Source organism: Panulirus ornatus, chromosome 34 (genome assembly GCF_036320965.1).
Source record: "Panulirus ornatus isolate Po-2019 chromosome 34, ASM3632096v1, whole genome shotgun sequence".
In the NCBI taxonomy this organism is placed as follows: Eukaryota; Metazoa; Arthropoda; class Malacostraca; order Decapoda; family Palinuridae; genus Panulirus; species Panulirus ornatus.
This window is the reverse complement of record NC_092257.1, coordinates 17,890,218-17,906,956: the sequence shown is the minus strand read 5'-3', so window position 1 is coordinate 17,906,956 and position 16,739 is coordinate 17,890,218. Positions and strand designations below refer to the sequence as shown.

Sequence of the window (16,739 nt, the reverse complement as noted above, 5' to 3'; positions counted from 1 at the left end):
ATGTGTTAGGTGATAGAGTGGCAGATATAGGGTGTTTTGGTCGAGGTGGTGTGTGAAGTGAGAGGGTCAGGGAGAATGATTTGGTAAACATAGAAGAGGAAGTGAAGGCTTTGCGGAAGATGAAAGCTGGCAAGGCAGCGGGTTTGGATGGTACTGCAGTGGAATTTATTAAAAAAGGGGGTGACTGTCCTGTTGACTGGTTGGTGAGGATATTCAATGTATGTATGGATCATGGTGAAGTGCCTGAGGATTGGCAGAATTGCATAGTGCCATTGTATAAAGGCAAAGGGGATAAAGGTGAGTGTTCAAATTACAGAGGTATAAGTTTTTGAGTATTCCTGGGAAATTATATGGGAGGGTATTGATTGAGAGGGTCAAGGCATGTACAGAGCATCACACTGGGGAAGAGCAGTATGGTTTCAGAAGTGGTAGAGTATGTGTGGATCAAGTGTTTGCTCTGAAGAATGTATGTGAGAAATACTTAGATAAACAAATGGATTTACAAATAGCATTTATGGATCTGGAGAAGGCATATGATACAGTTGATAGAGATGCTCTGTGGAAGGTATTAAGAGTATATTGTGTGGTAGGTAAGTTGCTAGAAGCAGTGAAAAGTTTTTATCGAGGATGTAAGGCATGTGTATGAGTAGGAAGAGAGGAAAGTGATTGGTTCCCAGTGAATGTCGATTTGTGGCAGGGGTACGTGATGTCTCCATGGCTGCTTAATTTGTTTATGGATGGGGGTGATTGGTTCCCAGTGAATGTCGATTTGTGGCAGGGGTACGTGATGTCTCCATGGCTGCTTAATTTGTTTATGGATGGGGTTGTTAGGGAGGTGAATGCAAGAGTTTTGGAGAGAGGGGCAAGTAGGCAGTCTGCTGTGGATGAGAGGGCTTAGGGATTGAGTCAGTTGTTGTTCCCTGATGATATAGCGCTGGTGGCTGATTCAGGTGAGAAACTGCAAAAGCTGATGACTGAATTTGGTAACGTGTGTGAAAGAAGAAAGCTGAGAGTAAAGGTGAATAACAGCAAGGTTATTAGGTTCAGTAGGGTTGAGGGACAAGTAAATTGGGAAGTCTGAATGTAGAGAAACTGGAGGAAGTGAAGTGTTTTTGATATCTGGTAGTGGATTTGGCAGCAGATGGAACCATGGAGGCGGAAGTGGGTCACAGGGTGCGGGAGGGGCGAAAGTTCTGGGAGCATTGAAGAATACACGTGTGTAAGGCAAGAACATCACCTCAGAGAGCAAAAATGGGTATGTTTGAAGGAATAGTGGTTCCAACAATGTTACATGGTTGTAAGGCATTTGCTGTTCGGTGGATGGTGGAGTTGTTGGAAATGAGATGTTTGAGGACAATATGTGGTGTGAGGTGGTTTGATCGAGTAAGTAATGAAAGGGTAAGAGAGATGTGTGGTAATAAAATTAGTGTGGTTGAGAGAGCAGAAGAGGGTGTATTGAAATGGTTTGGTCACGTGAAGAGAATGAGTAAGGAAAGATTGACAAAGAGGATATATGTGTCAGAGGTGGAGGGAACGAGGAGAAGTGAGAGACCAAATTGGAGGTGGAAGGATGGAGTGGAAAAGATTTTGAGCAATCGGAGCCGGAACATAAAGGAGGGTGAAAGTCATGCAAGGAATAGAGTGAATTGGAACGATGTGGTACACTGGGATTGACGTGCTGTCAATGGATTGAACCAGGGCATGTGAAGCATGTGGGGTAAACCATGGAAAGTTTTGTGGGGCCTGGATATGGAAAGGGATCTGTGGTTTCGGTGCATTACACATGAGAGCTAGAGACTGAGTGTGAGCAAATGTGGCCTTTGTTATCTTTTCCTAGTGCTACCTCGCACTCACGTGGGGGAAGGGGGTGCCATCTCATGCGCGCATGTGTGTGTGTGTGTGTGTGTGTATAGGGGGAAATGGATGAAGGCAGCATGTATGAAAATACACATGTATATATATGTATATGTCTGTGTATGTATGCATACGTTGAAATGTATAGGTATGTATATGTGCGTGTGTGGGCGTTTATGTATATACATGTGTATGTGGGTTAGCTGGGCCATTCTTTCATCTGTTTCCTTGCGCTATCTTGCTAACGTTGGAGACACTGACAAAGTATAATAATTGAAAAAAAAATTTGTTTATTATACTTATCATACTTAATCGCTGTCTTCCACCTTAGCGAGGTAGCGCAAGGAAATAGACGAAAGAATGGCTCAACTTACCCACATACACATGTATATACATAAATGCCCATGCATGCACATATACATGCCTATACATTTCAATGTATACATACATACACATTATCATGACTATCATACTTTGTCGCTGTCTCCTGCATTGGTGAGGTAGCGCAAGGAAGCAGACGAAAGAATGGCCCAACCCACCCACATACACATGTATATACATACACATCCACACACGCACATACACCTACCTATACATTTTAACATATACATATATATACATACACAGACATATACATATATACACATGCACACAATTCATACTTGCTGCCTTTATTCATTCCCATTGCCACCCCACCACACATGAAATAGTATCCCCCCCCTCCCCCCACGAGGTAGCGCTAGGAAAGGACAAAAGGCCACATTCGTTCACACTCAGTCTCTAGCTGTCGTGTGTAATGCACCTAAACCACAGCTCCCTTTCCACATCCATGCCATAAAAAACTTTCCATGGTTTACCCCAGAAGCTTCACATGCCCTGGTTCAATCCAATGACAGCACATCAACCCCAGTATACCACATCGTTCCAATTCACTCTATTCCTTGCGCACCTTTCACCCTCCTGTATGCTCAGGCCCCGATCACTCAAAATCTTTTTCACTCTATCCTTCTCCCTCCAATTTGGTCTCCAACTTCTCCTTGTTCCCTTCACCTCTGACACATATATTCCCTTTGTCAATCTTTCCTCACTCATTCTCTTCATGTGACCAAACCATTTCAATACATCTTCTGTTCTCTCAACCACAGTCTTTATACTTCCACACATCTCTCCCACCCTTCCACTACTTACTCGATCAAACCACCTCACACCACATATTGTTCTCAAACATCTCATTTCCAACACATCCACCCTCCTCCACACACCCCTATCTACAGCCCATGCCTCACAACCATATAACACTTTTGGAACCACTATTCCTTCAACCATACCCATTTCTGCTCTCCAAGATAATGTTATTGCCTTCCACACATTCTTCAATGCTCCTAGAACCTTTGCCCCCTCCCCCACCCTGTGACTCACTTCCGCTTCTATGGTTCCATCTGCTGCAAAATCCACTCCCAGATATCTAAAACACTTCACTTCCTCCAGTTTTTCTCCATTCACACTCACCTCCTAATTTACTTGTCCCTCAACCCTACTGAACCTAATAACCTTGGAGTGGTAGGAGAGATGAAAGCTAAACTAGGGAAGAAGGGTGAAGAGATGGAGTGTGGCAGTGAGATATGGTGGCTAGTAGCAACCCTGTTAGCAGATGATACTGCATTGTTTGCTGAGAATAAAGAGGAGTTGCAGAGGGTTGTAAGCATGTTTTATGATGTGTGTAAGCACAGGCAACTGAAGATAAATGTAAATGAAAGTAAAGTAATGGTGTCTGAAAGGAAATAGTGAAAGTATAGATCTTGTAAAACCATACAGAGTGAAAGACAAAAGTTTACTAAATTGTGCTTTGGATATGGGGGGAAAAGACTGGAAGAAGGGAGAGAATTTAAGTATGTAGGAGCTGTCTTGGGTAAGTGTGGTGATATGGAAGGAGATAAGGGTGAATGCAGTACATGGTAGAAGAGTCATTGGGTCCCATAATAGAATAATGAAGGGTAGAGGCATAAGTATGGAAGTGAACAGAGGATTAAGGGATACCATAGTCCTCCCAACCCTGACTTATGCAGCCAAAACATGGACATGGAATGAGGCACAGGTCAAAAATCCTGGCTGTGGAAAAGAGCTATTTGAGAAGAGCGTGTGGTGTGACTAAATGGAATGAAGAAAGAAAGGAAAGAGTGTATGAGAGATGTGGTATGGTAGGGACTGCAAAAGGAGTGATTTGTGGAGTGGTAGAATGGGTAAAAGGTAATACTTTCAAGTGTTTTGGGCATGTGGAAAAAATGCAAGACTGTAAGTTTACAAGGAGAGTGTATCATAGTACAATTAAAGAAGTTGGTGTGAGAAAAAGACCACCTCTGACATGGGCAAACAGAGTAGAGGAATACTGGAGGAAAAGAAATATTGGAAGAATGCATGGAATGGTGTATGCGAAGAAGGCACATAAGGACAGTGATAAGAGGAGACTCTTTTGCCATGGCCACCCCTTGGTGAGAGTTCCTGGAAGAAATAGGCATCAGAGATACAGATAGATAGGGAGAGTGGGTTAAATGTAATACTTTGAGATGGTGTGAGGTTGTGGAAAGAAGGTGAATTTACAAAAAGAGTGAATGACAGTAAAATGTATGGGGCTGATGTAAGAGAAAGACCACCTCTGACATGGAAAATAGAGTGGATGAGTACTGGAGGGAATAAAATGGGGGGGAAGACTGCATGGGATGGTGGATACAAGAGAGGCACATAAAGACAGGGATAAGTGGAGACTTTTGATGTGACAATCCTCTTGATGGGAGTTCCCAGAGGGAACAGGTATCAGAGACTAATAGATAAATAGATAGAACAAGAATAAATACTTACAGCATCAAAACTCTCCTTAGTGTTGCAAGTTGCTCTGGAGCCATGTGTTGCCAAACCCTGCATTAACCAATGCTACTTTCCCAAATACTAAATGTACTCCCTTATCAACCATTGGTGAGCCATTGATACTGATTACTATATTAGCTATGCTAAACTTTCCTACCACTCACTGAAAAAACTGAAAATAAGGTACTAATACAAAAGTACTGAAAATAATTACCACTGTTGTTCCTTTGTTACTTACCACTGGTATTCCCTCCAATAATCAGTGTCAAGTGGTGCCTTGTGAAGGTGGGTTTTATACATTGAAACGCTACGTTCAAAAGGTTCCAAGATTTCTTTTCGTTCTTTCTTTGGCCTTGAATGCAGGAATATGTGAGCAAACTTATCAACCACATCCACTTTAGAGCCATAGAAAAGTCCCAGCCCATCCACTTCACCCCAAAACAATTGCCACATTTCTGCCATATATTCCACAGTTTCAGCCTCATACTTGCAACCCTCTGGAATAGAAATGCAAGGTCAAAACACTAAGTCTATGAAAAAACCACTTATGTAATACAGAAAAACAAATTATACAGTAACGGAGGCTATTTGCTCAAATTTTTTACATCAATTTCAACAATATGCATAATTCAAGTAAAACATCTAGATTGTGGAAAGAGCATTATCATTAAATTTTTATAATATTTCTACAATATGAATTACACGCTTAGATTTTTTGCTTTGCTTTTTCGCAGTCTTCCACGTTTGCGAGGTAGCGCAAGGAAACAGACGAAAGAAATGGCCCAACCCACCCCCATACACATGTATATACATACACGTCCACACACACAAATATACATACCTATACATCTCAATGTACACATATATATACACACACAGACACATACATATATACCTATGCACACAATTCACACTGTCTGTCTTTATTCATTCCCATCGCCACCTCGCCACACATGGAATACCATCCCCCTCCCCCCTCATGTGTGCGAGGTTGCGCTAGGAAAAGACAACAAAGGCCCCATTCGTTCACATTCAGTCTCTAGCTGTCATGCAATAATGCCCGAAACCACAGCTCCCTTTCCACATCCAGGCCCCACACAACTTTCCATGGTTTACTCCAGACGCTTCACATGCCCTGATTCAATCCACTGACAGCACGTCAACCCCGGTATACCACATCGATCCAATTCACTCTATTCCTTGCCCGCCTTTCACCCTCCTGCATGTTCAGGCCCCGATCACTCAAAATCTTTTTCACTCCATCTTTCCACCTCCAATTTGGTCTCCCACTTCTCCTCGTTCCCTCCACCTCCAACACATATATCCTCTTGGTCAATCTTTCCTCACTCATTCTCTCCATGTGCCCAAACCATTTCAAGACACCCTCTTCTGCTCTCTCAACCACGCTCTTTTTATTTCCACACATCTCTCTTACCCTTACGTTACTTACTCGATCAAACCACCTCACACCACACATTGTTCTCAAACATCTCATTTCCAGCACATCCATCCTCCTGCGCACAACTCTATCCATAGCCCACGCCTCGCAACCATACAACATTGTTGGAACCACTATTCCTTCAAACATACCCATTTTTGCTTTCCGAGATAATGTTCTCGACTTCCACACATTCTTCAAGGCTCCCAGGATTTTCATCCCCTCCCCCACCCTATGATCCACTTCCGCTTCCATGGTTCCATCCACTGCCAGATCCACTCCCAGATATCTAAAACACTTTACTTCCTCCAGTTTTGCTCCATTCAAACTTACCTCCCAATTGACTTGACCCTCAACCCTACTGTACCTAATAACCTTGCTCTTATTCACATTTACTCTTAACTTTCTTCTTTCACTCACTTTACCAAACTCAGTCACCAGCTTCTGCAGTTTCTCACATGAATCAGCCACCAGTGCTGTATCATCAGCGAACAACAACTGACTCACTTCCCAAGCTCTCTCATCCCCAACAGACTTCATACTTGCCCCTCTTTCCAAAACTCTTGCATTTACCTCCCTAACAACCCCATCCATAAACAAATTAAACAACCATGGAGACACCACACACCCCTGCCGCAAACCTACATTCACTGAGAACCAATCACTTTCCTCTCTTCCTACATGTACACATGCCTTACATCCTCGATAAAAATAAATTTTTTCATACCATTTCCAATGCTGAAAAGGTAGCACAAAGAACAGACAAAGAAAGGCTGCATCTGCATACATCCATTCTCTAGCTGTCTTGTGTAATGCTCCAAAACCATAACTCCCTCTCCACAACCAGGCCCCACAGATCTTTCCATGTTTTACCCTAGATGCTTCACATGCCATGTTTCAGTTTACTGACAGTACATTACTTTTTTATACCACAATGTTTCAATTCACTCTATCTCGCCCATACCTTTTATCCTCCTGCATAGCTCAAAATCTTTTGCACTCCATCCTTCCATCTCCAATTTGATCTTCCCATTCTCTTTTTTCCCTCCACTTCTGACACATATATCGTCTTTGTCTACTTTTCCTCACTCATTCTTTCTATATGTCCAAACCATCTCAGCACATGCTCTTCAGCTCTCTCAACCAAACTCTTTCCATTACCACACAGCCCTCTCACCCTTTCATTATGTACTTGATCAAACTACCTCACATCCCCCACTCACTTCACATGCACATAACATAATGTAAATCATCATATGTCAATGGGAGTAATATAATCAAGAGAAGAAATTACAACTGGTTTACCTTTCCCAGGAGGAACAGAACCTCTCAAGAAGGCATTGAAGACCACCTCGTGAGATCTATTAGAAGTCTTCTCTGCAAGAGATCTGTCACTATGTATAAAAACTCTACCATCTCCATACCTATAAAAATAAATTTCAAGCTAAACAATTACATGTAAATGGAAAAGATTATGAAAATGTATTATAATGTACCCTAGTACCAACAGGTGCAATGGATGAAAGCTTATGTGCTTGGTAAATTCATAAACATTCTAATTAATTGAACACACACACACAAAGACACAAACTGAAAAAAGTGAATATTTGACAAAAGAAAGTTGTAAACATAACCTGAATCAATATATAGAAAAAGGGTGCCAAAGAAAAGTAGAATAATGAAAAAATTCTTTTAAATATGAAAAAATTTGAAACAAACTGAACTGTCCATGTTGAAGTTACCTATCTTAAGAGCAAGACACGGGAGTTCTAGTCATAAGACTTACTTACAACATTAGAACAAGAGGAAAAGTGAACCATAAAATAGCTGGCTTAAATAAGCTGACTTGTGAAACATACAAACTAACATAATCCTTTTACAATGCAGAATCAAATACATAAAGCCTCATGGAAACAGAAGAGAACAGCGAAAGCACACACAACACAGATGAGATGGAGAAAGGACCATGAAAAATCATGGAATAACATAGCTCTATACAGAGAGAGAGAGAGAGAGAGAGAGAGAGAGAGAGACAGAGAGAGAGAGAGAGAGAGAGAGAGAGAGAGAGAGAGAGAGAGAGAGAGAGAGAGAGAGAGAGAGAGAGAGAGAGAGAGAGAGAGAGAGAGAGACACAGAGAGAGAGAGAGAGACAGAGACAGAGAGAGAGACAGAGACAGAGAGAGAGAGAGAGAGAGAGAGAGAGAGAGAGAGAGAGAGAGAGAGAGAGAGAGAGACAGAGAGAGAGAAGAGAGACAGAGACGAGAGAGAGAGAGACAGAGAGAGAGAGAGAGAGAGAGAGAGAGAGAGAGACAGAGAGAGAGAGAGACAGAGAGAGAGAGAGAGAGACAGAGAGAGAGACAGACAGACAGAGAGAGAGACAGACAGACAGGGAAAGAGAGACAGACAGACAGAGAGAGAGACAGACAGAGACAGACAGAGTAACATAATATTCTGAAGTCACTTTAGTAATTCTAAAGTACAACTGGCTTTCATTTAGCCAGAACACAGCTCTAATGCAGAAGGGGTTAAAACCCATCTCAAACACAAGCAACCTCAGCAGACAGATGGTTCATGGAGAGCCATTTCATGATAGCAACATATGAATAATATGGTTCAAGTTCATAAAATGACACCATGTTTTCACAATAATGACAACTTTGAACAAAATTCATATTTCTTTTAACATTCTATCTTTCTATCTACATTTCTCACCTCAGGGAACTCCCATCAAGAGGGTGGCCACAGTTAAAGAGTCTCCACTTATCCCTAACCTTACATGCCTCCCTCACATACACCATTCCAAGCATTATTCCACCACTTCTCTCCCTCCAGTACTCTTCCACTATGCTTCCCCATGTCACAGGTGGTCTTCCACTCACACTAACCCCTTTAATCGTACTATCATGCACTCTCCTTGAGAACTCCCCAGGGAACTAGGGTTCCTTCCATACACCAAAACTACCTCAGAGTGTTATGTTTCATCCTCTCTACCACTCCATAATTAATTCTCTTTGCATTTCCTGAAATAAAAAATCTCTCATCATACACTCCCTAATTTCTTTCTTCATTCCATCTAGTTATAACATACGCTCCTCTTAAACAATTCATTTTCACAGCATGGATTCTTGACCTCTGTGACTCATCCTACATCTATATTTTTGTTGTATACATCAGGGTCATGAAAACTATGTGGTCCCTTTAGCTTTACTTCACTTCCATACTTACACTTCTTTTCATATTTGATTGCCATTTCCTGTGTTAGCAAGCTAGCACCAGGAACAATGAGGAAAGGCCACATCCATTCTCAAGTTGTGTGCATCGAATCCACAGTTCCCTATTCACATCTAGACATTATAGAACCTCCCACGGATTATTCCGGACTGCTAACACATACACTATTCCAAGCATTATTCCATCACTTCTCTCCCTCCAGTACTCTTCCGTTATGCTTCCCCACGTCACAGTTGGTCTTCCACTCACACTAACCCCTTTTATCGTACTATCATGCACTCTCCTTGAGAACTCCCCAGGGAACTAGGATTCCTTCCATACACCAAAACTACCTCAAAGTATTATGTTTCACCCTCTCTAACACTCCATAATTAATTCTCTTTGCATTCCCTGCTAAAAAAAAATCTCTCATACACTCCCTAATTTCTTTCTTCATTCCATCTAGTTATAACATATGCTCCTCTTAAACAGTTCATTTTCACAGCATGGATTCTTGACCTCTGTGACTCATCCTACATCTGTTTTGGTTGCATACATCAAGGTCATGAAAACTATGTGGTCTCTTTAGATTTACTTCACTTCCATACTTACACTTCTTTTCATATTTGATCGCCATTTCCTGTGTTAGCAAGCTAATATGTGCCATATGTACATCTACCTACTGGGGATGGGCCTAGCTGTCCTTACCTGTATGGCAGGTAAACAGATGGTAAAAATCAAGAGATGGGGCCTAACAAGTGGAAACTCATTCACCTCCCACACTTAATACCTTCTACAAAGCATCTCTATCAACCCTATCATATGCCTTTTCCAGATCCATAAATGCTACATACAAATCCATCTGTTTTTCTAAGAGGTAATCAATAACCAATCAAAAAAAGGTCCAAGAATTCAAATTTTGCATTTGTTACTGTCTCCAAGGGTCAGCATTGAACAAAATACTTTCACCAGTTGTACACATGCCCTACATCCTCGATCTATCAACTCTATCATATGCCTTCTCCAGATCCATAAATGCAACATACAAATCCATCTGTTTTTCTAAGTATTTCTCACATACATTCTTCAGAGCAAACACCTGATCCATGCATCCTCTACCACTTCTGAAGCCACACTCCTCTTCCCCAATCTGATGCTCTGTATATGCCTTTACCCTCTCAATCAATACCCTCCCATACAATTTCCCAGGAATACTCAACAAACTTATACCTCTGTAAATGAACACTCACCTTTATCCCCTTTGCCTCTGTACAATGGCACTATGCATGCATTCCACCAATCTTCAGGCACTTCACCATGAACCATACAGACACTGAATATCCTCACCAACCAGTCAACAACACAGTCACTCCCTTTTTTAATAAATTCCACTGCAATACCATCCAAACCTGCTGTCTTGCCGGCTTTCAACCTTATCTAAAAGCCCATGCCTCGCAACCATACAACATTTTTGCTTTCTGACATAATATTTTCTCCTTCCACACATTCATTCTTCATCACTCCCATAACCTTTGCCTCATCCCCCAACCTGTGACTCACTTCTGCTTCCATGGTTCCATCCGCTGCTAAGTCCACTCCCAGATATCTTAAACACTTCACCTCCTCCAATTTTTTTCCATTCATACTTGCTTTGAAGAATGTATGTGAGAAATACTTAGAAATGCAAATGGATTTGTATGTAGCATTTATGGATCTGGAGAAGGCATATGATAGAGTTGATAGAGATGCTCTGTGGAAGGTATTAAGAATATATGGTGTGGGAGGCAAGTTGTTAGAAGCAGTGAAAAGTTTTTATCGAGGATGTAAGGCATGTGTACGTGTAGGAAGAGAGGAAAGTGATTGGTTCTCAGTGAATGTAGGTTTGCGGCAGGGGTGTGTGATGTCTCCATGGTTATTTAATTTGTTTATGGATGGGGTTGTTAGGGAGGTGAATGCAAGAGTTTTGGAAAGAGGGGCAAGTATGAAGTCTGTTGGGGATGAGAGAGCTTGGGAAGTGAGTCAGTTGTTGTTCGCTGATGATACAGCGCTGGTGGCTGATTCATGTGAGAAACTGCAGAAGCTGGTGACTGAGTTTGGTAAAGTGTGTGAAAGAAGAAAGTTAAGAGTAAATGTGAATAAGAGCAAGGTTATTAGGTACAGTAGGGTTGAGGGTCAAGTCAATTGGGAGGTAAGTTTGAATGGAGCAAAACTGGAGGAAGTAAAGTGTTTTAGATATCTGGGAGTGGATCTGGCAGCGGATTGAACCATGGAAGCGGAAGTGGATCATAGGGTGGGGGAGGGGGTGAAAATCCTGGGAGCCTTGAAGAATGTGTGGAAGTCGAGAACATTATCTCGGAAAGCAAAAATGGGTATGTTTGAAGGAATAGTGGTTCCAACAATGTTGTATGGTTGCAAGGCGTGGGCTATGGATAGAGTTGTGTGCAGGAGGATGGATGTGCTGGAAATGAGATGTTTGAGGACAATGTGTGGTGTGAGGTGGTTTGATCGAGTAAGTAACGTAAGGGTAAGAGAGATGTGTGGAAATAAAAAGAGCGTGGTTGAGAGAGCAGAAGAGGGTGTTTTGAAATGGTTTGGGCACATGGAGAGAATGAGTGAGGAAAGATTGACCAAGAGGATATATGTGTCGGAGGTGGAGGGAACGAGGAGAAGTGGGAGACCAAATTGGAGGTGGAAAGATGGAGTGAAAAAGATTTTGTGTGACTGGGGCCTGAACATGTAGGCGGGTGAAAGGAGGGCAAGGAATAGAGTGAATTGGATCGATGTGGTATACCGGGGTTGACGTGCTGTCAGTGGATTGAATCAGGGCATGTGAAGCGTCTGGGGTAAACCATGGAAAGCTGTGTAGGTATGTATATTTGCGTGTGTGGACGTATGTATATACATGTGTATGGGGGTGGGTTGGGCCATTTCTTTCGTCTGTTTCCCTGCGCTACCTCGCAAACGCGGGAGACAGCAAAAAAAAAAAAAAACCTTAAAACCCAATTCAGTTGTCCCTCAAGCCTACTGAACCTAATATCCTTGCTCTTATTCCCATTTCCTCTCAACTTTCTCCTTTCACACACTTTTCTAGACTCAGTCACAAACTTTTGCAGCTTCTCACATGAATCAGCTACTAGCACTGTATCATCGATGAACAACTGACTCACTTCTTAGGCCCTCTCATCCTCAACAGACTGCACACTTGCCCCCTCTCCAACACTCTTGCACTTAACTCCCTAACCACTCTATCCATAAACAAATTAAACAACCATGGGGACATCACACACCCCAGCCACACACATTCACTGGGAACCAATCACTCTCCTTTCTTCCTACTCGTACACATGCCTTACATCCTTGGTAAAAACATTTCACTGTTTCCAGCAACTTACCTACCACACCATATACTCTTAAAACCTTCCACAAAGCATCTCTATCAACCCTATCATATGCCTTCTCCAGATCCATAAATGCTACATACAAATCCATCTGTTTTTCAAGGTATTTCTCACATACATTCTTCAAAGAAAACACCTGATCCAAACATCCTCTATCACTTCTAAAACCACACTGCTTTTCCCCAAACTGAAGTTTTGTACATGCCTTCACCCTCTCAATCAATACCCTCCCACATAATTTTCCGGGAATACTCAACAAACTTATGCCTCTGTAGTTTGAACACTCACCTTTATCCCCTTTGCCTTAGTACAATGGCACTATGCATGCATTACACTAAACCTGAAGCACTTCACCATGGTCCATATATGCACTGAATATCCTTACCAACCAATCAACAACACAGTCACCTACTTTTTTAATAAATTCCACTGCAATACCATCCAAACCCACCACCTTGCCAGGTTTCATCTTCCACAAAGCTTTCACTAACTCCTCTCTCTTTACTAAAGCGTTCACCCTGACCCTCTCATTTCATACACCACCCTGATAAAAACACCCTACATCTGCCACTCTGTCATCAAACACATTCAACAAACCTTCAAAATACTCCATCTCCTTCTCATTTCTTCAATACCTGTTATTACCTCCCCACTTGCCCCCTTTACTGATGTTCCCATTTGTTCTCTTGTCTTTCGCATGTTATTTACCTACTTCCAAAACATCTTTTTATTCCCCCTTAAATCTAACAATACTCTCTCACCCCAACTTTCATTTGCACTCTTTTTCAACCCTTGCACCTTTCTCTTGACCTCCTGCCACTTTCTTTTATAAATCTCCCAATTACTTGCATTACTTCACATAAGTATCATCCAAATGCTTCTCTTTCCTCTTTCATTAACAACCTTACCTCTTCATCCCGCCAATCACTGCCCTTTCTAATCTGCCCACCTTCCACCTTTCTCATACCACATGCATCTTTTGCACAACCCATCACTGCTTCCCTAAATACATCCCGTTCCTCCCCAACTCCCTTACATCATTTGCTTTCACCTTTTGCCATTCTACATTCAATCTCTCCTGGTATTTCTTCACACAAGTCTCCTTTCCAAGCTCACTTACTCTCACCACTCTTTTCTCCCCATCATTCTCTCTTCTTTTTTGAAAACCTCTACATATCTTAACCTTCACCTCCACAAGATTGTAATCAGACATCCCTCTAGCTGCCCCTCACAGCACATTAACATCCAAAAGCCTTTCTTTTACACGTCTATCAATTAACACAGACTCCAATAATGCCCTTTGACCATCTCTCCTACTCACATATGTATACTTATGTATATCTCTCTTTTTAAACCAGGTATTCCCAATCACCATATTCTAAAGGATGAGGCTTCCTGAGAGCAGAACACTCTCCGTTTACTTGCATATACAGGTGCATTACACTGTCTCAGTCACAACAGAATTCTCATACGGTACTTACATTACAGCTTCCATCTTCCAGCGATGTAAGGTTCTGTGATAAGGAGTCAAATACATGGCCTTGAAAACTTCCTTGAGGGCAATAAAGTCTGGCATTTTATAAACTGGTCTGCAAATAAACACAAGTTAAAGTTGGCCATGCCTGTATATGTATTTGCATTTAATAATTTAGCCCCACACTTGATTGACATTATCCACATTAGCAAGGTAGTGACAGAAACAGATAAAGAAAGGCCAAATCTGCTCACATCCAATCTCTAGCTGTCATGTGTTATGCAATGAAACTACAGCTCCCTATCCACATCCATGCTTCGCATGCCCTGGTTCAGTCCATTGACAGCACATAAACCTCAGTATACCACATCATTCCAATTCACTCTATCAAAAGCACATCTTTCACCCTGCTCCATATTCATACCTTGATTGCTCACAAAAGTTCTTCAATCCACCCTTCCATCTTTGGTCTTCCTATTCTCCTTGTTAAAAATAATTATGCTATTTCTTTCTTTCATATCTGTTTGTTGTTCCCCATGTTTTCAAGGCAGCACCAGAAACAGACAAAGCCATGGCCTCATTCACTTTCATCCACTCCATAGCTGTCAAGTATAAGGTATTGATATTGTAGCCCCCTATCCACAACCAGGCCCCCAGACTCTTACATGGTTTCTCCTGATTGCTTCATATGCCCTGTTTCAGCCTACCAAAAGCATGTTGTCTCCTGTATATCAAATCATCCCAGTTCTCTCTATCCCTTCCAGATGCATCATAGCATATTCCATTCCATACTTCCACCTCCTCCTTGGTTTCCCCCTCTTCCTTGTTCCTCCCAATGAAAGTAAGAAAAAGATGAACAGGATACTGAGGTGAAAGTACAAATAGAATACAACTGGAAAATGTGCAAAAGACTTTACATGCATCATCTTGATGAAATGCAAAAAAAATGCATTGAATTAACATTTGCAATTACCCATTCATACTGTAAGGGGAGGGAGCAAAATTTACACTTGTGGGAACCCAACTCTTAAATACTCTCAGGGAAGGAGTTTTACACTCTTGGGGCCCCATCTCTTGAACACTCTCTACTATCATATCACCTCATGAATTTATGTATGCTGTCTGCATTAACCACATCCTCAGTCAATCTGTTTCACTCATCCATCACCCTCGTACCACAAAAGTATTTCTTTGCAAGTTTCTTAATTTCACATTGTGTCCTCCAGTTCCTCTATCCCTACACCTCTCAAAGTACTGTCCACTTTGTCATTTTCTTTTAAAAACTTAAAGGTTGTGGGTAAATTTGAAGTTTCCAGCCTTTCCCTGTAGCTCAGTTCTATTAACTGTGGCACAATCATCGCTGGCCCCCTCTGGCCCTTCTCTGTGAATTTTTTGCACTTTTTTGTGGATAAAGTGAGTAAACCTGAGAAGCAAACTCCAGTTCTGGCCTCAAGCATGATATGAATGGCTTACTAAATATTTCTTTATCCTATCTACTCTATCTATCTATATCTCCAATGCCTGTTCCCTGGCATGGTTCCATGGTAAAAGAATCTCCATAACTTGATATCTGCTATCAGACAGTCTATCTCCTTAGCTATTCTCCCTTACACAATATCTTGACACTTACTTCCTCCTAGGTAAAAATCATATTCTGGGTGTCTTTTGCTTTGTCCCATCCTCATTACTAATCATATCATATCTATCTCCTGCTTTGTCCTATCCTCATTACTTTACATTTGCCTGAGTTGAGTTTTATCAACCACATTTCATACCAACTCTTAAGCATGTTTAAGTCCAAGTCCCCTTGTAAGCTGATGCAATCCTATTCGCTTTCCATTTCTCTCATGACTTGTGCATCACCTGCAAACATATGCAGGCAAGTCATTAAGGTAGTTCAAGAAGAGTAATGGTCCCAGAACCAAACCCTGTGGTACTCTGCTGGTTAACTCAAGTCATTTAGAAAAGGCTTCCCTGACATGTGTCCTTTGTTCCCTCCCACTAAGATAATCTATCCAACAAAGGAGTTTCCCCTTTATTCCTGTTTAAGTGATTCATCTTCATGATACCCTCTTATGGGTACAATGTCAAATGCCTTCTGGCAGTCCCAATACAAGCACCAAACCTCGCCTTCCCTATTGTCCAGGGATGAGCTCGCTCTCATAAAATTAAAAGGTTGGTTACATATGACCTCCTTTCCCTAAAACCATGTTGTCCCTCACTTAAGAAATTTCTACTAAGCAGTTATCCACTTTCTTTCCAACAACCTTTTCTAGCACTTTACACACCACAAATGTTACTGAGACCGGTCTGTAGTCCAATGCCTGTTCCCAATCTCCTTCCTTATACATAGGCATAATTCTTGCCCCTTTTCCATTCCTTTGGCATTATGTCTCTCTCAAGTGACATTTTGAAGAGAAATAGGGAAAAAATGTGAATACAAGCAAGGTAATTAGGTTCAGAAGGGTTGAGGGACAAGTAAGTTGGGATGTAAGTTTGAATGG

The 16,739-nt window shown here is 41.6% G+C and overlaps 1 protein-coding gene across 2 annotated transcripts in view; it reads right to left on the bottom strand.

The window, feature by feature from the left end:
• The window catches only part of LOC139759959 (uncharacterized), a 79,312-nt gene that overhangs the window by 10,358 nt on the left and 52,215 nt on the right, over window positions 1-16,739 (bottom strand). For both annotated transcript variants that reach the window (XM_071682659.1, XM_071682660.1), the window contains 3 exons: window positions 14,243-14,350; window positions 7,460-7,578; window positions 4,955-5,213 (listed from right to left, as the gene is read on the bottom strand). In XM_071682659.1, the coding sequence (XP_071538760.1) occupies window positions 4,955-5,213; window positions 7,460-7,578; window positions 14,243-14,350 (486 nt within the window). The remainder of the gene's footprint in view (window positions 1-4,954; window positions 5,214-7,459; window positions 7,579-14,242; window positions 14,351-16,739) is intronic.